This window comes from Varanus komodoensis, unplaced genomic scaffold (assembly GCF_004798865.1).
Source record: "Varanus komodoensis strain SLA01 unplaced genomic scaffold, ASM479886v1 scaffold5, whole genome shotgun sequence".
Taxonomy (NCBI): domain Eukaryota; kingdom Metazoa; phylum Chordata; class Lepidosauria; order Squamata; family Varanidae; genus Varanus; species Varanus komodoensis.
The window spans coordinates 34,560,249-34,585,495 of record NW_025336087.1 but is presented as its reverse complement, the minus strand read 5'-3'; the positions used below and the strand labels follow the sequence as shown (position 1 = coordinate 34,585,495).

Below are 25,247 nucleotides of genomic sequence, written 5' to 3'. Positions count from 1 at the left end.
TGGTTTAAAACGGCTCTAAATAAATACATTTATGTACGACAGCGAAAAAAGTCTTTAAATGATACGGTAGGACGTCATCTTCTCAAATAACTACTGCTTCATCTTTCAAACAATCAAATTTATTTTCAAAGTCTTTTTCAGCTTGTTTGTATGTGTGTTGTTGCTAGTTTTCAAATCCTCTCAGGTAAACGGGGAACAAGATCAGTCGTGGGCGTGTAACCGATGACTCCAACAGCTGTTCATATTGTAACTTATCCCTCCCTGTGCGGAGTCGCCTTCTGTTGTCCCGACAAGTAGTTTTGTTTTCTCTCGCTTCTGCATTTCAGCGCCCGCCCTCGTGTACCGCTGCAAAAGCTTTCTTTCCGCCACGCCTATGGGCGGCGCTATGAATCAGTTACGTCACTGTTGACCTCTCGAACCTCCGAGAACAAAGAGGCCGCCTTAAAGACCCGGAAGTGAAAAGTTTGTTCAGAAACACCGTTCTTTCCTCGGCGGCCCCAGTCTCTGTGACCCTTCCTGCTCCCGCCTTACGCCTCCTGGTTGCTAAGCGGCGCTGGGCTGGAAGCGAATCGAGGCGCGAAAGAGCCCTTGGCCGGCGGGACCGAGAGGAGGGCGCCGCCCTCAGGCTTGGATGCTGGGACCGTTCGCGGACTCGTAGCCTCCCTTGCTTTCGGACGTTGCGTGTTGTGCCGTCCTCCAGAGCAGGGAGCCCAGCTGCCCTTTAACTGAAAAGTGGCCTGGCTGGAAAATGGGCACGAAGTCTGACCAGCTCCTGATTGTGGTTTCTATCCTGGAAGGTAACGCACAGGGCAGAGCCCTCCAGCAGGGTGCGTGTATGTGTGTATGAGAAGAGGAAGTGGTGAAAGCCCTATTGCATCGCCCACCCCCATGGGTGAATACCTTCCAAATAAATTGTGGGGCGGGCTTCGTTCCCAGTTGAGCCGGACCATGTAGCGTGCCCGAATATCTACTGTGCAGAGGATGTAGTGTCTGTTGGTCGTTTGTAATGATGGTGGTGGTGGCAGCAGTGGTTGCTGCTGCTGTGTGGTAATAATGAAACGGTAGGGCAATCTTTGGAAATGTGGAGGAATCCCTCAATTATACGAAACGCCTGCGATAGCTGAAGACTATATGTGCCATTGTATCTACTGGAAGGTCGTGTGTTATGTTTTTGTACCAACTACACACTGGCTGCAGAGATAGCTCAACGCATCCCTGGAGTATGTGTTCATAAGGAAGAAAGTATCCCAAGTTTATGTATTTTATGTATTATATACTCAGTAGAGAGTAATTATTGGCATCCCTCCCATTACTTTTCAGGTTTCAGGCACTTGAATGGACTGCTAATGTTTCCAAATCGAAGGCTGTAGTTTCTTTGCCGCCTTGAGCCCCCAAACCTCTCATTTCACTGGCAGAGTTCAGGGCTCCGGCCCAAGGAGCTAAAAACAGAAAATTCAGTGCTGAAGGAGGGGGTATTGTAAACAAGATAAGTGAGAAAAAACTGATTATTTATCGCTGATGGATTAGGTAAACAGTAGGATAGGATTAATAACTGACACTGAAATCAGCGATATCAGCAGTTGTAAATACTTTAACTCAGTGTTCCTGCTTCAATAGTTTAACACTGATGTAGTGTGACAGAGGTTTCCTGTATTCTTAGAGTAATATTTGTTGTGGCACACTGAACTTTTACTGGTGTAAATGCATGAGAGAATGGCATGGTGTTGTTATGCTCATACATCCACAAAGCCAGTATTTAGCTGCAGTTCTTGTATGACAGGAACCCTTCTTAAGTTGTGTGGAACTGTGATGCCTTGGAGGTAGGGTTACTATTCTTGAAAACAAACCCACCCTAACCAGCTGTAAATTGTTAATTGCATATTGCACTATTTGCAGTCACTGACTCTTTCATGCACATTTTTCAAAAGGTTGTTAGAAGATTACGTTAAAGGTTTTTTTAATTGGTTGGTTGACTTAAACATTTATTTCTAGTAATTTATTTCTGTTTTTAAAACAGATTGTTGTACACTGCCCAGAGAGCTTTAGCTATTGGGTGGTATCACTAATAAGGTTAGTGATTATGATAATGATGATAAAATATTGTACAATATCTTATGCATTCTGCTTCAGCCATACTTATTTACTGCAAACTGTGGCATATTGTTAGCCAAATTTTATTTATTTTAATCTGTGAAAATAATAAAATATAGAAACGGTTAAAGTGCCAAACAATATAATACTGTCCACTCTGACACTTCTACCATTAGCCCCTGTAAGATCATAGGCAGCCATACTTCCAGTGCATGTTAGTGGTCTCAATAAGTGACCCATGGGATAGGTTATTCTAAGCCTGCCCTTTTGTTCATGTTTTCCTCCTCCAGGTGGGTTGGGTAGTTATCTCTGACAGCATGCTGGCAATCAGAAAATCTGAATCTCTGATCATGTTACACCAAGCTGCTGATAACTTGAAGATAAATGTGTGTGGTTATAACCTCATCACTAGCTCTTTGAGGTTCTTGCTTGATCACTCTGTTGCCCTGGCTGTCTTAGACACATTTGAAATTATATATATATATATATATATATATATATATATTTAGAGAGAGAGAGAGAGAGAGAGAGAGAGAATTCCTTAAAAATCTATTCCCCACTTTCCTTTTATGAAAGTGTTTTTTTTTTTAAATCCAGAGCTAACTGAAAATGCACTTATATAGGTAGTTACAAAAGGGCTTTTGAATATTTGAGTGAGATTTTATTTTGTGCATAGGAGCTTGTAAGGAGTTTGCATCATGTCTTAATGTGTGACTCTCAACTGTTTCATGTAGAAACTTTCTGATCAAACATGTTTGTTTTTGTCTATTTCCAGGGCGTTATTTTCCCAAACGTCCAAAGCATACACTTGTGGTAGAAGCAAAGTTTGATGGTGAAAATTTAGCTACAGACCCTGTAGAACATACTGATCAACCTGAATTTGCCACAGAATTAGCTTGGGAACTTGACAGGAAAGCACTTCACCAACACAGGTTACTCTTGCAAAATGTTCTGAATTGGTTGATTATGTTCGCTTGCATCATGTATGTAGAGTTTCCCTAATAATTATAATTAAGTTGTCCCAAGACTGTATTAGAAAAGCCTCACAGGCACCAATTTTCAACTCCAGTTTTGTATACCATTATGTAAGATAGTTCAGGTTGTCACTGAAAAGAGCAACTTTTGCCACATAACTTCTAATTTCAACAAATGGGTTTCATCTTAATATGTAATTATCAAGCCAATTAGACTTTTTTATGATTACAGTTTCTTAATTCTTATGAGAAAATGATTTTAAGAATATATAATGAAGGTTAAAATGCTTTTATTAATCCTTTCCTTGACAAATGTTTGTTATTTTTTTAAAACAAAAAACTATAAAATGAAGCTTATACCTCTGGGAAGCCTAAAACTGGTATGCGTATCTATAAACCTTGATTCTTATTTCAATGCATTTTTATTTTCTTGCAGATTACAGCGTACACCCATTAAGTTGCAATGTTTTGCTCTGGATGCTTTATCTGCAGCCAAAGAGACTGTAGGTTACATTGTGCTTGATTTAAGAACTGCTCAAGAGAAGAAGCAGGTATTATTTTATCCTCCGCTTATCCTTGCCATAATCATGTGTGATCCCTATTGTTTCCTAGATTAAATAATTTTGAATGAAATTGTTTTCTGAATGTCAGGTTCTAGACCTGATTTCTCACTGAATTAAATCTGTGTATGGACTTCACCATTTCAGAATGCAAATGCTCCAAATAACTAAATGGCCCTTCACAGGGGAAGGAAAATCCCTGCCATGTTGGAGAGATGGAGTTAAGCTAACACCTTCTTCCATAGTGCATAGTTTTCTGGTAGTAGAAACTTCGTGGAGGAAGAAGCCTTTTAATATTACATTATATTTATATCCCACCTTTTTTCCTCTTATGAGGAACCTAAGGTGGCCTAGGTAGTTTCATTTACTACAACAAGCTTGTGTGGTAGGTTGGCTGAGAGTTTGTGATTGGTCCAAAGTCACCTAGTGGGCTTCATGGCTAGGTGGGACTGGAACTGGGATCTTCCAGGTCGCCACACCAGCAGCTTTACTACCTCAGCACTATCTATATATACTGCGTAATCCTGTGAGTTCCAGATGGCAGTTATGAAGTAATAAAGCCCAGACACAATTTTAGTTCAATGAAAACTAGGCTTTAGGTATCTAAACTGCTAGAATTCAATGAGATAACACTGGCATACATGAAACGTTGCTGTTTCTTGCCTAAAGTTTTTCTGTGCTAGGAAATGAATAGCAAAATCTTCTAAATATTGCTCCAACTTAAATGAGAGTTGTGTTTGGTGTAAGTTGTTAAATAGGTGCAAAATCAGATTACCAAAACTGGGTTATAATTGTTATAAATTATATGAATTATACTGTGACAAGGCTTCCGCTTCAAATGTCATATCTCTTGTCTAACTGTTCAGTGCTTTTTTAAAATTCTATTTTATTTATTTATTTAAAACATTGCCGCCCCATCGCAACAAAGCCTCGGGGTGGCTCACAACACATAAATACTAAAATTATACAATAAATAATACAATAAATAACACCCCCCCCAGTGCATTCTCGGCTAAAAAAAAAAAAACACCCTAGTTAATAAATAATTAACAGTTAAAATAAATTTTAAATAAAAAGGTCTTAGCCTGGTGCCGAAAAACAAATAACGACGGCGCCAGGCGGACCTCTCTGGGGAGCGCATTCCATAAATGGGGCGCCACTGCAGAGAAAGCCCTCCTCCGGGTGCTCACCCTCCTAATCTCATTCACAGAGGGTTCCCGGAGGAGGACATCTGCTGCTGACCTCAAGGGGCGGGAGGGCATATATGGGTGTAAGCGTTCCTTTAGATAACCAGGTCCCAAGCCGTTTAGGGCTTTATAGGTCATAACCAACACCTTGAATTGGGCCCGGACTTCAATCGGGAGCCAGTGGAGCTGACGGGGACTGGGCGTTGTTCTCATATAACCCCAGTTCTCCGTCAGCAACCTGGCAGCTCTATTCTGCACCAACTGAAGTATCCGGACCATCTTCAAGGGTAGCCCCACGTAGAGCGCGTTACAGAAATCTAATTGGGAAGTTACCAGCGCGTGTGTCACTGTCGCCAGGCAGTCATGCTCTAGGAAGGGATGCAGCTGATGTATCAGCCGAAGCTGAAGGAAAGCATTCCTCACCACCGCCATCACCTGAGCTTCCAAAGACAGCTCAGGGTCGAGGAGCACTCCTAAGCTGCAAACCCTGTCCCTCAGAGGGAGTGCAACCCCATTTAGGACAAAGCCAAAGTCCCCCATCCCGAGGTCCGATCCGCCCACCAACAGGACCTCCGTCTTGTCTGGTTTGAGCTTCAGTTTATTGGCCCTCATCCAGCCCATTACCTCGGCCAGGCACCGGTTCAGCACAGCCACTGCCTCACCTGGGTTGGTGGAAAATGAGAGGTAGAGCTGGGTATCATCAGCGTACTGCTGATTCCGCAGCCCACACCTCCTGATGACCTCTCCCAGCGGTTTCATGTAGATGTTAAAAAACAAAGGGGACAAAATGGACCCCTGCGGAACTCCATGGCATAATTGCCATGGCACAGAGCCATAGTCCCCCAGCACCACCTTCTGAAATCGGTCATTGAGATAGGAGTGGAACCACCGCCATGTGGTGCCTCCAACTCCCAATCCCGCTAGCCTATTCAGAAGGATACCATGGTCGATGGTATCGAAAGCCGCTGAGAGGTCCAGGAGAACTAACAGGGACGCACTCCCCCTGTCTCTCTCCCTGCACAGGTCATCGTACAGGGTGACCAAGGCAGATTCAGTGCCATATCCGGGTCTGAAGCCGGACTGAAATGGGTCCAGATAATCAGTTTCATCCAAGAGTGCTTGGAGTTGTCCCGCTACCACCCACTCTAGCACCTTGTCCAGGAACGGGATGTTGGCCACCAGTCTATAATTGGTGGCCACCTCTGGATCCAGGGATGCCTTCTTTAGGACTGGCTGGACTACCGCCTCCTTTAAAGGGGCAGGTACCCGGCCGTCTCTTAAAGAGGCGTTGACCACCTCCAGGATCCAGGTCACAATCCCGTCCATGGCTTTCTTGAGTAGCCAAGATGGGCATGGGTCTAGTAAGCAAGTGGTAGGACGTACTTGTCCAACACCTTGTCCACATCATCAGGTCACAACAACTGAAATTCATCCATTATTTTGGTGTGGTCTGTGTTAGATCAGGTGATATAAGGTATCAAGATAAGATAGTATAGATTTAGATATAAACTTTAGCTTGATTATGAACTTCTAGATTTCCTAGATGTTATATTATGCTTAATTCTTGTAATTAACCTGGGATACATGTCATCCTAGATACATTCTGGGAAAGGGACAGGGGCAGTGTATCCCTGTTGGTTCTTTTGGACCTCTCAGCAGATTTAATATCCTTCTGGATAGGCTGGCCAAGTTGGGGGTTGGAGACACTGCTTTGCAGTGGTTGCACTTCTACTTGGCCTGCTGATTGCAGAAGGTGGTATGGGGGAATTATGGCTCTTCACCGATTTCTGCAGGGTTCCATTTTACCCCACATGCTATTTATCATCTACATGAAACCACGGGGGGGGGGTCATCTTGAGGTTTGGGTTGAAGTGTCACCAGCATGCTGATGACAACCACCTCTACCTCTTTACCTTTAAGCTAGGTGAGTCAATGACTATTCTTAATCAGTGTCTAGCCAGTGTGATAGTCAGGATGAGGGCCAATACATTGAGACTTAATCCAAATAAGATGGAAGTTCTGTTGGTTGGTGGCTCAGCTCCACAGATGTCTGCCCTATTTTGGACAGAGTTGTACTTCCCCTAAAGCACAAGGTTCATAGTTTTGGAATGTTCCTCAACCCAGAGTTATCTCTGGAATCCCTGGTGACTGCTATGGTGAGGAGCGCCTTCCATCAGCTTCGACTGGTCCATGAACTATGCTCTTACCTGGGTGAGCAGAGTGTAGAAACAGTAACTCGTTCTCTGACAACTTCCCAGTTGGACTATTTTAACATGGTGTACATGGGGCTAACCTTGAAGTCCGGATACTTCAGTTGGTACAAAACAGAGCAGCCAGGCTATTGACTGGGACCAGCAGGTGTGACCATACAACACTGGTCCTGTACCATCTGCACTGGCGCCCAATTGAAGTCCATGCCCAATTTAAGGCATTAACTGATGTACAAAGCCCTAAACAGTTTAGGACCTGGATATCTGAAAGAGCGTCTCCTTCCATATATACCTGCCTAAATCTTAAGATCTTCCACTTAGGTCTTTCTTTAGGAAGCCTCTTTGAAGGGGGTTAGAAGAGGGGCTACCTGGACAAGGGCCTTTTCTGCAGTAGTGCCCTCGCTTTGGCACCTGGTGCCCGGAAAGGTGGACCTGGTGCTTATGGCTTCAGACCACAACCTACTTATTCACTCAATATTTTAAGGTTTGATGACTTTTTTAAGGTGGGAATTTTATCATAGTTTTTACATTGTATTTTAACTGTGCTGTTGCAAGTGTTGTGAGCCATCTTGAGACCTGTTCTGGTATAGGTAAGATAGAAATGTTTTAAATAAAGAAAGAATACAGCTATTATTGTTCTTAAATATGCCCCTCCTTGGCTTGCACTTTTTAGTCAGCTGATGAACCTTTGTTTTTTCACACTTTCATAGATCTTCATGGGGATTTTTAGGAGGCAGTTTAAATGTCTGTGAGAACTTGTCCTATATGCAGTGTAGACCAAATTTTTTTTTTAAAAATGGAGGGATAATTCAAGAAGACCAGTCTTTTCCCAGTCTTAGGATCCATGAGGCAATAAAGTTGCAATTCTTTGTGTCCTTTTCTTGAGGAAGTCCTGTTGAAATCAGTGATATTTACTTCTGAGCAGATATGTAGGATTACATACTGATAGTGATATATGCTTATATAGTAATATATGCTTATATATACAGTGGTACCTCGGTTCATGAACTTAATTCGTTGCACAATTCTGGTCGCAAACCGAATTGGTCATGAACTGAATCAAAATTCCCAATAGGGTTCAATGTAAATTAAGGTTAATCAGTTCTGAACCATATGTACTTATTTTTAAACCACAAAAATATGGAACAAATTACAGTACAGTACAGTATGAAGAGGGAGAACACTAACCTTGCTTGAGGCGACTTCTCGCGTGGCGGACAGGAAGGTGGGTGAAGAGGAGGTTATTGTTTGAGGGGAGAGTCTGGGACTGCGATCTCAACTAGAGGAAGCCACAACCATGTGTCAGAGCGGTGAAGATGGCCGTGTATGTGTGAACACGAACACAGCCATCTTCCCCGCTCAAACACACTCTGACACGTGTTCACAGTGCGGAGAAGATGGCCACGATTGTGTTTGTGTGGGGAAGATGGCTGTGTTCATGTTCGTGTGGGGAAGATGGCCATGATAGTTTTTGTCACCCATGACAGAGTTTGCAAACAGAAGCAAAATTTTGCCAAACTTTCTGTTCGCTAACCTAATCGTTTGCGAACAGAAGCGTTCGTGAACTGAGGTATTCCTGTATATGCTTATATAGTGATATACTGATAGTGATACATGCTTATATAAATGTTGTGCACCCTGGATAGCACTTGAGCATGAACTGAAGAACAAGAAAACTTAGGCAGCCAAACTACTCTGCATTAGCACTGTAGATTTCCTGGCTAATTGTACCAACACCATATGAAATACAACAAACAAAATGACAGAAATTATGTTCTGGATGTTCGGTCCTTAATTGCAGAAAAATCCCGTAACAAATGATTTGACATTTGGGGGCTCTAATTGTGTTTGTGCACCCTTTGTATCTGTATATTCATGAACTCAGAGCATTCATGCTGTTGTGTGTAGCTGTTGCCATGTAATCTTGGTGCAGAATATGAAATAAGACAAAAGCAACTGTGTAACTGGATTCCTATCACTGTATAAATTAATAGACAATTTGAATAAGTGGCCTGCCCATTAAGATGATTATCTGCTTATTATAGTATCTCATGATTATTAATGCAGGAACACTAAATACAGAGGAACAACTTAACAAATATTTAGAACATGTTTAATAAAAGTAAATGTGTTTTGTGTAATAATGATGATGACAAACTTTCTCAAGTTTTGTTTTTAATGGAAGGGTTAAGCCCTTCAGTGAGGTGAGAGATGATCTGATCATGGATTTGCAGGAATAGATAGATGAGAACATTTCCAGCCCTGCTGAAGAGATACATAAATGTAGTAGAGTGTGCACTTGTTAATGTGCTCTTGGAGCCTTCTATTCCCACTCCATTTTACTATGGACCAAGTTCAGTGTAGATTTGTCTGCCACTGTTTATTGAGCCAATAAGCAAATGGAGTATTGTATTTGCTTTCATGACTCTTTGGATTACAGCTAAAGCCTTGAGCAGTTTTTGGTATTATTTTAAATACTTTGTGGTTTGGGGAAATGAAAGAGAAACTTGACTATATGTAATATAGCCTCAGATCTATATCTGAGGCCACTTTATTAGAATAATGGTGGTAGAACCACTACTACTAGTTAGTCAAAGAATTAATTTTAAGATGTCTTAAAATCTCTTGCCACAGTGGCTGCATCTTACATGATGACCATTTACCATGTTAAATTCTTTTCCCCTACTACTTTTAAATCCTGCAGCCACCAAAATGGTATCCTTTACTCAGCAATAGATACACAAAATTTAAGCCTGAACTACATCTAAGTCTGATGTTAGAAACTGATACCAAGGCATGTGTGGATGGGTTTAAAGCAAAGGAAGCACCACCCAGAGATGTAACAGGTGAGTATCATAACATTTCGCTAACCATGTGTGGCAAATCCATGTTACTTCTGCAGTATCATAGATAATACTGAGACAGCCAGTGTGGTGTAGTGGTTAAGAGCAAGGGACTGGGACTCAGTCCCCGCTCAGCCATGGAGCCAACTGGGAGACTATGGGCCAGTCACAGACTCTCAGCCCAACCTGCCTCACAGGGCTGTTGTTGTGGGGATAAGATGGAGGAGGAGAATAATGTAAGCTGCCTTGAGCCCTTTGTAGGAAAAAGTCAGGATATAAATCGAAAAATAAATAAATGAATAAAATTATTGGCAAACCCCATACAAATATCTGTAAACCAGTTCTTCTATTTCTGTTTGTTAAAAATAAAATGTGTTCTAGTTTTGAAATGAATTCTTGGGTGCAGCATATTCTGAGTGATACTCTAATCCTTTTGTCTAAGTGTCTGTCTGCTGCTATGCTCCTAATTCCATCTGGAGGCTTTTGATGTATTTTAAATAAAAAGCATGACATAGATCTTACAAGCCTGAAATCTGTCCATGCCTCTGCTGATGATTTTGATTGTTAACTTCTGACTGCTTATAAAATTCACTTGTGATATCATCTTTCTTCACTTTATGTTAATAAGTTTTTGTGTAGAGTTGCATTTTAGTTTGTAAGTAGTATGATAAACTGATCTGTTAAAAAGTTTAGCCTGTTATTTTTCATAGTATCATGATTAGTAATATGTGACTATTCCAGTTCAAAATATTTCCACTCACCCTTTTATATTTATGGTCTTAATGGCATTTCCTGTACTGGATAGTTTGCAAGAATCTGTTTTTTTCCCCTTTATGTCAAAGCCAACATATAGCATGGAATACTGTTGTAACCTCAAACATAAATAATTTATTGAAAAATTGATATTTATAATATTCTAGTGAAATACATTTTGAAATCATGTTCACCCATGCATGTTATTTATATTATATAACTTTCTGGCTTATGTGTTTCCTTTCTCTCTATATATGTTTAGAATGTTTTCTGCTTTTCTTAATTAAGTCTTCAATCCTTCCCACTGAAAAACATCCCAGAAAAAGCAAATAATGCAATTGCCTATTTAAGCTTTATTTAAATTAAGTGTTCATATTTTCTTTTAAATATGATTTCATACTGAAGCTTGCTTAAATTCTTTGTCAAGATTATTAAAGTACACTTCAGTGGAGTGTTGCAAATGTTGAGTTTTCTTTTCATCTCTGTGTTTCATAACCTTATTTCCCCTTGCCACATGTGTTCAACAATTTGACTTTATAGACAAGTTTATGTAACTAAATGAAATAAAGCAATAAAATGTGAGTGAGAAGTCACTGTCTCTGAGCATGAGTGGTACAGCGTCAGATTGTACAAAGGAATATTTCTGATCTTTCACAAAATGGATATGGTACTGCTATTTAACTTATGAAGCAATTTGATTTTAGGGATCAAACTAGATAATGCCTATTATTTACTTCAGTAAAATGATACCAATTAAAAACTGTCTTTATATTAAAAAGCAAGATTCCTTGAATTTTTAAGAAGCATAATTTTATGCAATGTTAGTATAACACTTTCCATGAATTTCAGTGCATCTGTTCTGAGTACATTAGATGCAATCCATCAATAGCATACGGTCAAGTAAATTGCACTGTTAACTTGTGGCAAGTTTATATAATTACTTTTTGTTGACCACGAAGTATTTCAGTTTCTTTAAAGTGAAATTCTTGTGGAAGATGGTGTCTAACTTGTTGCTGGGTTTACCCAAGCCTGTGGAAACTTAGCATTGGTATATGATGCTGACCTCTGTGAATTTCAGCCCAGTATATGTTTAGAAATATCTTCATGGTGGTATATGAAATTCTTATTTGCTAGTTTAGTCTCGAACATAGTTAAAGGCCTTCATTTTCTTTTTAGTACCTCTTCAGCTGCCTGGATTGGATCCTAAAAATCTTGTAGCAGTTCTGAATGAAGAGGAAGGATATCATCAAATTGGACCTGTCGAATATTGCAGAGACTCCTTTGTTTTGTCTGTTACAGTTGCATTTGCTACCCAGCTAGAACAGGTAACACTGATACATTTTCCTGATAGTACTGTTTTGTTTGGCATAAGTGGTTAGTTCTAGTAGTGTTTACAGATTCCAGATGGCTGACATGTAGAAGACTGTCTTGTTGCAGCAGATTGTACTTTTTGTCTTGGTAACTTTTTCCAAACTTCTGATTCTGTGTTTTGAGCAGGCATTTATAGTGTTGTTATAGACTATCAAATCAGCTCCAATTTAGCCTGACTCTATGAATGAATGACCTTCAGAATCTCCTATCCTTGGCAGCCTTGCTCAGCTATTGTAAACTATTGTAAACATTATTTGTGGTGGACCAGTTAAAAATATCTAAATAGCCCTCCAAGTAATGATATTGACTAATTATGGGAACAACTTGGATAACTAAGCAGAGGCATCAATTGAACTGTCATCTCTAAATGTACTGATTTCTGTTGTACTGTGGTATTCACAAAATACTTAAATAGACTAGTTGGAATACGGAAGATTTTTAAAGTTTTAGATGCAGGTGAGCATTATTGATTTCTAATAAGCAATTTTAAGACCTTTTTTTTTTTAAATACTAGCTAATACCTACCACAATGAAACTTCCAGAACACCAGCCTGAATTCTTCTTCTACTACTCACTGCTGGGCAATGATGTTACCAATGAACCATTCACAGACTTAATGAACCCGAACTTTGAACCAGAGAGAGCATCTGTTAGAATACGCAGTAGCACTGAAGTTCTAAGGGCTTATTTTTTGGCTCACCCTAAGTTGCAGGTATATGTTTGCCTCTTTTGTATGATAAATTAAGCTTTAGTTGTTATATTTTGTTCTAATGTCTTCCATTTTAGTCCAAAATACATCTTATGCACTAAGAAACTATAGGAAAGTTGCAGGAATTAAGTTTTGTAGAATTTCCAGAGTAGCACCAACAACTGTAGTGGACGGTTGTGCCCGTGCATCACTGTATTACCCATGAATCTTCAGCTCAGACTCCAAACTTTGGAATGTAGTGGCATGACAATGATTTTCTAAGCCTTTCGTGCTTTTCTTCCCCTGATGGATTGTAAATTGTGGCTTATCATGCACTGTAACATAACTGGTTGGTGTATATTGCCAAGTTTTGTCTTGAGGAATTACGGTCTTTGAAGGATAAGGCTGTCTGGGGAAGATTAGAATCTCTGGGTAGCCTTCTAAGGAAGGCTTGATTGCTTAAGTAGTTGGTATGAGATCTATTCCAAACACATACTTTTTAAAGAACTTAATGTTTCCATTTGGATGTGATTGGTTTGATGTAAATTGTGAAATAGAATATATTCAGTGTGGTCTGAATCCCAGTTACTTTCATTATATGTTTTTGAAAAATAGATTCATCTTTGCTGTGGCGACCAATCTCTTGGAAGCACAGAAATACTTCTAACTGGCTTGCTGAGGAAAGCAAATATGGAAATCCATCAACATCCAGTAGCTATCGAAGGAGCATTTGTTCTTGTCCCACCTAACAGAGCTCGACAAAAACTACCACCAGTGCCTTTGGATAGTGCACCTACTGTTGGGGTATCCGTATCTCTACAAAAAGATACCAAAGTGTCTCAGGTACACTTAATTTGTTCTTATTTAGTTTAAATTTTAACATCATAGTATAACAGAAAATACTTAACATCTTAGTATGGATCATCATGCTATTTTGTGAGTACAAAGGGAAGTTTACATTTTTAATTAGACACTCCATTTTGTTCAGGCTGCAGTTCCATTAGTTTCAAAGGCTGAATCTGAAAATGTGAAAAGAGCTTTGTCTACAATAAATAAGCAAGAAGGAAATCCTGAACCCACTTCCCATAATGTACCACCTCAGACTCACCAGTCCCCTTCCGTAAAAGAAGATGCAACTGAAAGTGAAGTGGAAAGTCTTAAGTATGACAAGAATCCAAGGCCACAGAAAAGAGGTAGGAGCTACACTGATAAACTGTACCTTTTCAACTGTGTTCTATGCCACCAAGACACCCTTGCTTTTTTTTTTTTTTGGTGATAGCATGGTATACTGTTGGAAGGAAATAGGTGACACTACACAGTGATCTAAGCCAAATTAAACAGTTTTTTAATTCTCCATGAAATGGAAAGAGAAGGGATAGTATTGGTTTTGCCATGTGAAAAATACAGAGTTCACTTGAATTTTAAGCTAGGCGGAAAGTGGTGATTCAAACCAATGTTACTATGCTTGGATGATTCACCAATGGACAGATTTATCAGTTTAAATTTGAGAACATGCCACCTGGTTTAGAGCTGCCTTTGAAGGACTGCATGGATACTTCTGTAAATTGCTAGGCTTGCTATTTTATTCTGTATGAACAGAATACGGGAACACAAACTTCCGTTTAAGGCCACTTTACAAGATTCCATCAACATGTGGAGAGTTCTTGGAATGTAAGATCCAGCTTGTCCATATAGATCAGCATTCATCATATCTTTAAGATACCAGCAGTAGTAGGCTATGATGGAAGGCTACTTCAGAATCTGGTTTTTAAAATAGAAAACTAAAACCTATCAAAATTGTGGGCACTTATTCATAATTGTTAAAAATTATATTTAAAAGGGCTGTGAAGTATAGAAAACCTGTTTCATATGATATTGATTGGAACTGATGTTAAATCTAATTGTAAAATAAATCACTGTTTATTTTGCAGACTTGAATGCTGAAGCAGTTCCTTCAGCGATTCAACATGGCAGTACTTCTCAGTCTACTACAGGGCAAAAAATTGCTGTTCCTGCTGCATCCCATCATTTCTGTTTCTCGATAGACTTAAGAACTCTCCATAATCTAGATGTTGGGTTCCCTGTCAATTGCATGTTAAGGTACAGATGTTTTAGATAATTTTTCTTTTGAAAGAGATGTGATGACTTTGATTTTGTCATGTGAAAAATTCAAAGTTCACCTGAATTGAGGAGATAAAAAGTGGCTATTCCAACCAAAATTATTGTACTTGGTATCTTGTTCTGTCAATGTACACTACGATTATGTGAAGTTTATTGCTTCAAGGCATGTTGAAGCTTAGTCACATCCTTTGGGTAACATTTCCCAGTTAGGCATTTTCTGAGACTAGTATCCTAGGTCCCAGCTGCGTTGTCTTTGCTGTGGCGTAAACTACACAAGCAGGAGCAAAGAAAGGGGCCCTAGGCTGTTCCCATCACATCCCCTCAGCCCAGACCCCCTTTCCCTGCTTAAAAGAAAGCCTCTCAGAAAGAGTGGCAGTGCCGCACAATTGATTGCACAAGAGGCTCATTCTCTGGCAAGAGCAAGGTTATCGAGTATTCAGCAATCCAGCCCAGTTGATTGCCTCCCCCTTGTACCTGAGAATGGAACATACACCCTTGCTTCCTGCTCCAGATGATCTCTTCTAGATTGCACTCTCTGCTGCACTTCAGGGTGAAGAATAAATTATTCCTGATGACTAAACAACAAGGGTCAGTTCTTAGTGTTTTCTCAGACACATGGGGGTTGAAAATATAAAATAAACCTGTGTCAAGAAGGTCAGGATTTGTACATTTTGTCACCAGATGTCCTAAAAAGAAGTGTAGGACAAGATAACCATGTATAAAAGTAACTGAATGTTTTCTGCTACTAATCATTGTGGGTGTTGTTACATGCAAACCTGCCACTGGGATGAGGCTTATGAAAACACTATAGCAAAGCTCTGAAACTTGTTATGCATCCATAGCTATGTGCATCTCTCTCAGAATCCAAGACAGGAGACTGTCCTGATTTTACTGAAATTGGGGCACAGATCTTGGACCCAGAGGGAATTGTCCAACAGTGTGTGGGTCTTGTAACATCCATTAATGGATAACCATGTTTGCCTTGGAACATTCCCTTTTCTTTGTTCTATAGAGATTTTCTGCAAATGAAGAATGTTGCTATGGCAATTTATGGTTCATGGAATGAAATTTTGTGTATGAATTCAGGGGAACAATTCTCTGCTTCTGATTTAAATATCAATTCCCCTTATCTCCTTTGAAAATAGTGGAAAATTCAAATAAGCCATATCCCCGAGGACTATCCCTCAAATACAGTCAGAATGAATGATTATCTGCACATGATTGCACACTAAGGTCCAAACCTGTGCATCCTTAGAAAAGGCCTTCAACTTTCAGTGTACCCAGGCAGCATGGGATGTCAAAATATAATGCTGGTTGGGGCTACAAATGCGACCAGCTTGTTACAAAAACTCATAATTGTGAGAGAGCATCCAGTATTTCCAGCAAAAAGAGTAACAGAATTCTGTGTAGGGTTTTTTTTTCTGAAGCACAAACAATGGGAAGGAGAATACATCTTTCCTCATTGTGCCAGTCTTCACCTTGGTTTAGAGCTGAGCATCAATGTCAGACTCACACATTCTCTTTGGCAAGCCTCCTTTATTTTTAAGAAAGAGAGAAAAAGAAAGAAAGAAAGAACTATCCTCCCATGCTGAGCAGGGAGTACAAAGGGGATCTGCATATACCCCTCCATGAAACAGGATCCAACCTTATATTATAGGCCCAGGAAACTGAAATTATGCTTTCATTTGAACTTTTTATTAGCCATAAGATAGTTTTGATGCTCTTGGTTCTGTCCTGGTTACTAGCATTTGGTGCAGTATGATCCAGTTACTCTTGTGCCAAGAAAAACATTTATCTAGGTACTTAATGCCTATTTCATTGTATCCCATAGTGGCTGGATGATCCATGACAGCACATGCAACTAATGCATTTGCATTCTCATATGTAGTAGTAGTAGTAAATATTAGTAGTGGTACTAGTACATTTTAAGACAGTAATTTATTACACAGTACTTTTCAAGAATGTGGTTATCCTTTGGTCTAAATTTGGGATGAAAGTGTATGTTTTTAAAGCATCTATTTCATGCTGTTCTTGAAAATCAAGAAAATAAGTTCTGATGTATTTACATAGAAGACAATTATTCAGTGAGTTTTTCTCTGCTTCTGTCTTTCTCAAGCTATATTTATGAACACAAATAATGTGTTCATAATGCAATAATGCTTTCCAGGCCTGGTTGATACTTTCATTGCTTATTTGCCCATCCATAGCTGACAAGTACACAATAAATTTAGACTTAATTTAACCTGCTTAAGACACAATCCTATGCATATTTAGACAGAAAAAAAATCCTTCAATTCCCACATGTCCTACTGGCATATCTGGAAGTTGTAGGCCTTTTTTCTCTTTAAACATGCATAGGACTGAGCCCTTAAACTATTTCATTTGGTTTCTTGTTTTTTTCTTCCTCAATAGGTACTCATATCCATTTTTTGGCAGTGCTGCACCTATCATGACAAACCCTCCTGTGGAAGTAAGAAAAAACATGGAAGTGGTTCTTCCGCAGTCCTATTGTGCATTTGATTTTGCAACTATGCCCCATCAACTGCAGGATACTTTTCTCAGGTAGGCTGTGCTCTGAGGATATTATTTCAATAATGTATATGCATGTGCACAGGATCTGTACACTCCCTGTGAGGACCACAGTTTGCCTAAGTCTTCATTGTTTCAGAATCCACAGGGCAATGATCAAGATATGGTAGATCAGGAATAGCCACCCTGTTAATGTGTATACTTTGTGTACAGGGGCAAGAACAAGGCCTGGACTACAGGGCAGAAGTTTGGGTGGGTGTTTTGCTTAGTGAATCCAAGATCATGTCTGGCAGAACCAGGGAGGAAGGGTAATGGAACTATGTCTCTATATGTATGTTGCACAGAACTGATTAGAGCCAGCTTAATCCTAAAGTTTGATTCCACCGTACTCTTTGAATCTTACTGTCAGGAAAAGGATTCTGCATTAACTTTCACTGAGTCTACTTGAACAGTTGAAGCCTATAAACCTTGTGGCAGCTGTTTTTAATGGCATGTGTATATGAAAAATCCTGTTTGTTGATTGAGAAAGCAAATACAGAGTGGGCTCTTGAACCATTACACCTGTTCACACTCACAATACAAAAAGATGAATTTTTACAAATGTTAATAGCATTTGTAAAATTCTTGTAACAGCATCAACAAAATTATTATTTAGGCTGGTTGACTTCTTTCAAAAACTAAAAAGATACATCAGATGAAGTGTCAAAGTCTACAGCACAGGGTTTTACTTCTAGGATGAAAAATTGTTGCCACAGTTGAGAAAGCCACTCAAAAAACTGCATCCTTGAATTGCAATTGAATTTTTAACACATCCTAGTATTCATTTGGCTGGTCCATCCAAAAGCTCAAAATGTCATTGAAATATTTCTGTTGTATGAATGTGGGTGGGCATCCAGTGGTCCTCAGCTCAACCTCATGTGGGGTGGCTCTAAGAAAAAAAGTGTGGCTTCTGTACCAACCAGCAGATTGAACTATTTGTAGTTTTGGCTCCACCTCCAATGACTGCACCGTTCAGGTTGGCCTTTGCAAAGGAAACATCCTTTCTGGTATTCAAGAGCAATTTCTGTAAAAGAAGATTCGAGAGACAGTTCGGGGAATACGTATTAATGAACACCAAAGCTAGGTTCCTGTGTTTATTTTCTTTCTATATTTCAGATTACCATTGCTGGTGGAGCTGTGGCACAAAGATAAGACAACAAAAGATTTGCTTGTAGGTGTTGCAAGACTTCAGCTTTGTAAAGTTCTGGCTGTAGAAAAAACACGCTTTCTAGGAACTAATGGGGAGCAGTGCTGGCGCCAGACCTTTAGTGACACAATCCCCGTTACAGCAGCACAAGGGTACAGTGTGTTTTATTTATTTCATTGGTTGGTTGCTTGCTTTTCTGTACTACACTGTAGCCAAGCTTTTCAGGGCTTAGCTGTTAAAACCAGTTCTGGTTAAAATCCTAAGTCTTCTAAAACAAATTTTTGCATTAGTTAAAATGTGCTATTTATGTTCAGGTCAAATGGACATTTTAAATGTCAGCTTTTCTAGCCCTAGAAACCTGTGTTCAAATGTATTTTTTGATCATGTGCTTTCTTATTTTGCCTCATTGAGAGCAAAACAGAATGGTGACAAAAGTACCAGTGGAACAGCAGTGCAGGACGCCCATCTACACTAATCTCACGTGGTACTGCAGAGCTTCTGACAGAATGTACACATTTGGATTTTGCAAAAGGGGTTTTCCACTTAAGAATGTACAGTGCTTTTTCTGTAAAAAAAAAAAAAAAGGTGCCGGAACTCACATCTTGTTAATCTTTTATTTAGGGGTTTTTTAGGGTAATCTTTTATTAGCGGAACTGGTGGTTGAGAAGTAATTAGTAATTTTTTTCATTTTTAAATTTGGGGTCACACTTTTACACTAAAAATTAAAAAAAGATTTTCAATTCAACTTTTTTTAAAATAAAGAACTTATTTACTTTTTGCACGTAGCCAGTCACTCTACACACACACAACATAATGGTCACCCCTGGCAGTAAGCACTCAGCGCGCGACCACACAACCAATCCCAAGCCAAGCAGTGTCCCAAGCCAAGCAGCGCCCTCACAATCGGCACGGACACACAAGCAGCACGCATGCACTATTTTAATAATTTTTGCTGCTGACCTGCTATGCCCAACAGAGTGATTCAAAATCACTTGGAAAATCCGTTGGAAAAATCCATCAAAAAAAGGTGCCAGAACGCTGTTTCGGTGCGTTTTATGACAAAAAAAAAAGCCCTCTGTATATATCAAGTTTTGAAATCTAGCTTTCTTGCTCATTCTTTTCGCTTTTGTCTGCTGAGGGTGAAGAAAAAATGAAGACTCAGCTACAACTTGAACCAGAATTTTTTTATTTGTGCATATATAGCTGCATATGCTTGAATTTCAGAATATGATTAGATTAGATTATATGAACATGATCTAAGTCGAACATTCCCTCTATACACATTTCTGTCCCCATGATAAAATATGGATTATAACCCGAGTAGCCACTAGATGGCAGTCCTCCAATCTGAATTGACTTTAGCCCTTCATAAGAAATTTAACTTGCTAATACAAAGAAGCAACTGTAGTTCTGTGTTTAAGTTGATTAGTTTTGAATGTCATATTTATATATCCAGTACTGACCTGATTTTTAAGTGCATTTACATAGTGAACTATTTAAATTGAATTTTATGAAAAACTGGAGAAAGAAAGCTTGGGTCATTGTAAATAAATAACTTTTCAACATGAGTTCCATTTTTATGCTTCTTGAGTCTTTAGTAACTAATGCAGTGTTAAAAAAGTGTGTAACATGTCTGCTGTAATCAATGATTCATCTGGATGTTCTAGCCTATGGCCCACACACACCAGATTCTGTGAGGATGTGAAATGAAGACACACACAGCACAGTCCTATGTATGCTTTGACTAGAAAAATCCCTATGACTTTCAGGATAGCCCATGGAATGCTGGGAGTTGTGGGACTTTTCTTTTTTTTCCAAACATGCATAGTCTTGCACCCTTAAGGTCACAATTATTTGGTTCAGGGCTTTGAGGCTTTCATTTTTGTAGACAACCAAGCATGCTAAATATACAGCCAAACCCCACATTCACAGGCAGCTAAAACTTTCCTCCTTAAGAGCTCTAACAATTTGTCATTTTGTGGGTTTCGTGAATGAGCATGTCTGAATTCTGACGATACCCAGCTAAAGGAAACTTTTTAAAGTGAAGCAGCAGTAGATCCTCAGGTTTTAAAGGAAAGGAAGTATGCTTCTAGCCAGGATCTAATTTGAGCAAGAGGGACCTCAAAGCAACATTAAAGAGGAAGAGCATTCTTCATATTTCAATGGCTGATATCATGACTCAACTAACTGTGCATAGTAATGAGACACATTTCAGGCAAGATAGAGACCTAGTTAACTAGGAATAGCAATAGCTATCATCAGTCTCTCTAGACATGAAGAAAAGTAGATAGGCGTGCTTAAGAGGGTGACACACCTTGCCAGTAATCTGATTTAGAATCTTTAACTTAGGTCAGCTTTCCCCAGTCTTCCTTGGGAGGACTTGAACCACAATTCCCTTCAACCCCAGGAAAGCTTTAAGTTTGTATTTGCAAGATATTGCAAATGCTGCTTTTTGCATTCTTCTTCTATAGAGCTTGCCTTGTAAATGAATGTAGGCAGCACCATCAGCCTCAACTTATTTTGCACATTTCTTGCAGGCCAAGCAACAAGATAGCAGATCTTTCATACACGGTGACACTTGAAGATTATGGACTTCTAAAAATCCATGAGGTTCTGGTATCTGATTCTTCTCAGGTGAGTGGAAACCCATCTTTTCATACCCAGAGAGAAACAGTTTAATTGAAAATCATCTGAATACTTTTTTATGCTTAGAATTTAGGTGCTGCTAAACCACCACCAGTTCCTGCAGCCCAGGCACGTAATGTTACTGAAGTACATCCAGAGCCACGAGAAACTCTAGAATACAAAGCAGCACTTGAACTAGAAATGTGGAAAGAGCTACAAGAAGATCTTTTTGAAAATCAGGTTTGTTTATGCTGTTTATATCAGTTAATCAAGCAATGGTGTCTATTCTAAATGATTATTGTTAGAGTAATATGGTAGCTCGTATGTGCATGACCAATGCTCAGGTGGATAAACACATAGAAAGGGGTTTTTTTTATGATACCCAGTCCTTTACTTATATATTCATACAACAGCATTATATGTTCGGCAGTTCTGTTTTGTCATATTTCTTTTTAGGTTGCTACCAAAATTAAGGGTATAGTGCTTCACAGTGATCAAATATATTCTTAGGCATGTATCATAGGCTAGTTATCCTATCACATCCATTCTGGGACCATTAATCGGTTCACTGTACAGCTTTGAGATGTGTGCGATCATTAATGTGATGACAACGGACTGAATCAGTTATATGTGAATATGCCAGAATACCTGGAAAAGATTCATGGTACCCAATGGATAACATTTCTCTTATCTCCGTTGTGCTAGACTAAAATGTGGAGATTAAGTCACTGACAAAGATAAAGGGTGAACAATACATGTTTTATTCTAGCAGGTTTTTTTATGGAAGAGAATAGTGATTAGTATATCTGTTCCTAGTACTGGGCTGGCAGAATGTTTCTAACAACCCTCATGGAGCAAGAGTAGAGTGAAAGGCTATGGTTCATTAAATGAGTGTGGAGGGTGCTTCATTGGGTTGGCAAAAGATAGCTTGAGATCTAGTAGACTTTCAGGTGATCTACATTAGACCAGCAAGGATTTCTCACTCCCAATTGTTTAATAGCAGAGGCAGCAAAATGTGTTTGCCCCATTTAAATTATGCTCCAAAATGCAGAAAGCTTGTTGTATCCAAGAGTGATTTATTGTTTTCAAGAACTATGAGCTCTATTCAGTTCAGTTCTGATATGCAAAATAAATTTCTAGACTGATAATTCTTTAATGCTAGGTGTATGTCTTTTAAACCTGGCTCTAGTTAGTAAGTCTGGGAGTTTCAGTAAAACTCAAAGTACTTTCCATAAGCCAAACATCTGCCCACCCCTGTGCTGGAGAAATAGCAGGATGATTGCTGGGGAATAATGGATAACAGCAGTGACTCAGGTTTTAATGGCCCAGAGTGGGTTACACAAGGGACAGAACTGATAGATTTAGACCACAGGATCAAAACCTCTTTTAGCCTGAGATTCCATGTCAGAAAAACTCTTGGGGGCTACATTTGAGTGACCAACAGCAAAAGAGATAAGCTGAATCCCCCCAAATATTAGCATATTTTAGCTAGAGATTCTTACTGTGATTAACCAAGCCTGATGAAAAGCATTTCAATCTTTTTTTAGAAGGGGAAAACTGTAGAAAAGCTGGAAAACCATCAAAATCCTCCAGTCAGTTAGGTTGAGCCTTGTTAAATATTGAACATACCTGGTTTGAGTATGTTTAAAAACTCTGCACTGATGCTGTTTGCTCTTAGTTTGCTCACAGAATTATGAAAGAACTCTTAGCTTAGAGTATACAACCTGAACAGCCCCATCCGCTGTCAAGTATGTTCAACATAGTTCCTACTATCAGGAACTTTTCATTCCTAGCTGCTATGGGTCTTTTACGTATGATACTTGTCTTGAAATAGAAGATATGTCGGACATATTAAGCAATAAGGGATGCCAGTAGTTAGAGTGTTGGAGTGGGGACCTGGGAGAGCCAGATTCTAGTCCCTCTTGGCTCACTTGGTGACTTTGGGCTAATATTTAATAACTATCTCAGAAGGTAGTTGTTAGGATAAAATGAAGCTATGTAAGCTGCCTTGGGTGCTTCACAAGAGGAAAGGAATTGGGATAGAAATGCAGTGTAATAATAGCAATGAGAATAGAAATGCAAGCCATAAAATACATGCATACAAGTTGCCATGGCTGAGCTTTGAAGTAACAGTTGCATTAGTTTTCATTTTAAAATTAAGAATTGTGTAATGAATTTTCTGTTGTTTCAAGAAATTCAGTCTTGATGGGTGTTCTCCATTTATGCAGTAACATTTGAGCTTGACTTTGTCTACTCTGTCTAAGATGATAAATTGTATGTGACCTTGTATGTGAGGAAAGATGATTTCTGAAATAGTGCTCACTGAATTGTAGAAATGCTTGTGGGTTTCAAAAGACTATTTTTAAAGAAAGATATGTGTGTTTTTGTAGCTGAAAAAGAAAGAGTTGGCTTATATGCAAGCTCTTGCAGAAGAATGGAGAAAAAGAGACAGAGAAAGGGAAGCATTAGTAAAGAAAAAAGTAAGACATTTTCTCCTTTGAATTGTCATGCTAATGAACCGTTTGACTATTATACTGAACTGTTATACTGTAGAGTAAAACATGTTTGTTTCTTATGTTTCATTATTTTTCATGTAATTTAAAGGTAGAAAACAGGCAGCTATGTTATGAATCTCATAACACAATCCTAGATTTGAATTCAATGGCACTTACTCTCAAAAGTGTATGTCGCAGGGGTGGATAATCTTTTGACCCCTTGGATTGAGTGCAGTCCTGGGTGATTGGTCACCACTGTGTGTGCGTGTGTGTGTGTGTACATGCTCATCTTTCTTCTCTGCCCATTCAAATCTTGGTGTTCAGGGTTGAAGAAATTTAAATGCAACCAAACTAGTGACCTCTGTAGCAGATTCAATGGGTGAAGGTTGAATTTAAAATAGTCTTCATCCCAACCACCATCAGTTGCATGGAAACAACAAACTCTTCCCTATGGCCAGCTGATGGCTGATTAATTTGGAGGTGGGGAAAAGTGAGTGAGGCATTTCAAAACTCCATGGGCTGCATAGACAGCAGCCAAATGCTACATGCAGCCAGTGGTACGCAGGTGGACCATGTGCGGTGCAGAGCATTGCATTTTGCTGAAGCAGTAAATATTAGCAGAGCAAACCAATGAACAGAATATGGAGCTGCTTGTCCAACATGACAGCCCGCTGTGGGGCATGTGCAGCCATCGTTCTGAATATACAACATCCATTCTGGGATTGCTGTGCTGTCAAAATGCAGCAGATATGGGTTATTCGACGGATAAATAAGCATTAATTAACTTTTGTACAGTCCATGGTCTGTCATAGGATTATGTGAGAGTTGTTTAGCCCTCACACAATCCATGCTTGCCATGTTCACACAACAAAACAAACCCCAAGCAGTGGTTGCATATGCAACCCAGTTCCCAGTTAAATCACCCATGATAAATATTCTGTGTTGTTAATATTTGAGAATTTGCTGTATTTGAGTCTAGTTGTAATCCTTATTTCATTGGATTTGAGACTTCTTCAAAACCAGACTTCTGTTACAAAGGTATATTGACCCCAAGCACAAATATTTTAGTATACTTACATTTGTATTTGTCTTTTGTTTTCTTAAACTGATTATATTCTAGGTTGCAGAATATACAGTTTTGGAAGAAAAGCTTCAAAAAACGTTGACTGACTTAGAGAAGCGTGAAAAACAACTTGTCAGTGCAGAAAGTGAGGTAAGTATCACTTTTGTATTGTGCACTTAGCAATAATTCCAGTTCTTCTTAGTGCTTGTCTACCATAGATTTTTTTCTCATATATAGTTTTTGGCACGTGCACACTTTTTTGTTTGTTTGGGATTCTTTTTAGTTCTTTGACAAAGTGAGGTGACTGGAGAAGAGAATGGGAAAGAGGGACTTTTTATTTTACCTGTCGAAAGATTTGAAAATAGGCTAAGATCATCTTCTGTCTGCTGAATATCTCTGTAATAAAAGTTAGATTAGTGACTTCAAACTCTCTGGTATCAAAACTGAAAGAGAAAGTTCTGCTCCAACTAGGAGCAAGGTTTTCTTTCTCCTAATTCCAGGAGTACTGTGGAACATGCTGTATAAATATAGTGTAGCAGTGGAAAGTATTG

General features: G+C 39.2%; 1 protein-coding gene across 2 annotated transcripts in view; it reads left to right on the top strand.

Annotated features, from left to right (window-relative positions):
* The first annotated feature begins 536 nt into the window (after positions 1 to 536).
* CEP120 (centrosomal protein 120) overlaps positions 537 to 25,247 on the top strand; it is a 40,768-nt gene continuing 16,057 nt past the window's right edge. The window contains exons 1-15 of one of the 2 annotated variants that reach the window (XM_044446564.1): positions 537 to 797; positions 2,867 to 3,023; positions 3,502 to 3,616; positions 9,727 to 9,868; positions 11,795 to 11,943; positions 12,504 to 12,701; positions 13,293 to 13,520; positions 13,666 to 13,870; positions 14,609 to 14,777; positions 17,211 to 17,360; positions 18,483 to 18,665; positions 21,051 to 21,147; positions 21,226 to 21,378; positions 23,529 to 23,618; positions 24,754 to 24,846. In XM_044446564.1, coding sequence (XP_044302499.1) covers positions 749 to 797; positions 2,867 to 3,023; positions 3,502 to 3,616; positions 9,727 to 9,868; positions 11,795 to 11,943; positions 12,504 to 12,701; positions 13,293 to 13,520; positions 13,666 to 13,870; positions 14,609 to 14,777; positions 17,211 to 17,360; positions 18,483 to 18,665; positions 21,051 to 21,147; positions 21,226 to 21,378; positions 23,529 to 23,618; positions 24,754 to 24,846 — 2,178 coding nt within the window. In that variant the 5' untranslated portion in view covers positions 537 to 748. The remainder of the gene's footprint in view (positions 798 to 2,866; positions 3,024 to 3,501; positions 3,617 to 9,726; positions 9,869 to 11,794; positions 11,944 to 12,503; positions 12,702 to 13,292; positions 13,521 to 13,665; positions 13,871 to 14,608; positions 14,778 to 17,210; positions 17,361 to 18,482; positions 18,666 to 21,050; positions 21,148 to 21,225; positions 21,379 to 23,528; positions 23,619 to 24,753; positions 24,847 to 25,247) is intronic. The other variant, XM_044446563.1, reaches the window with a different exon arrangement.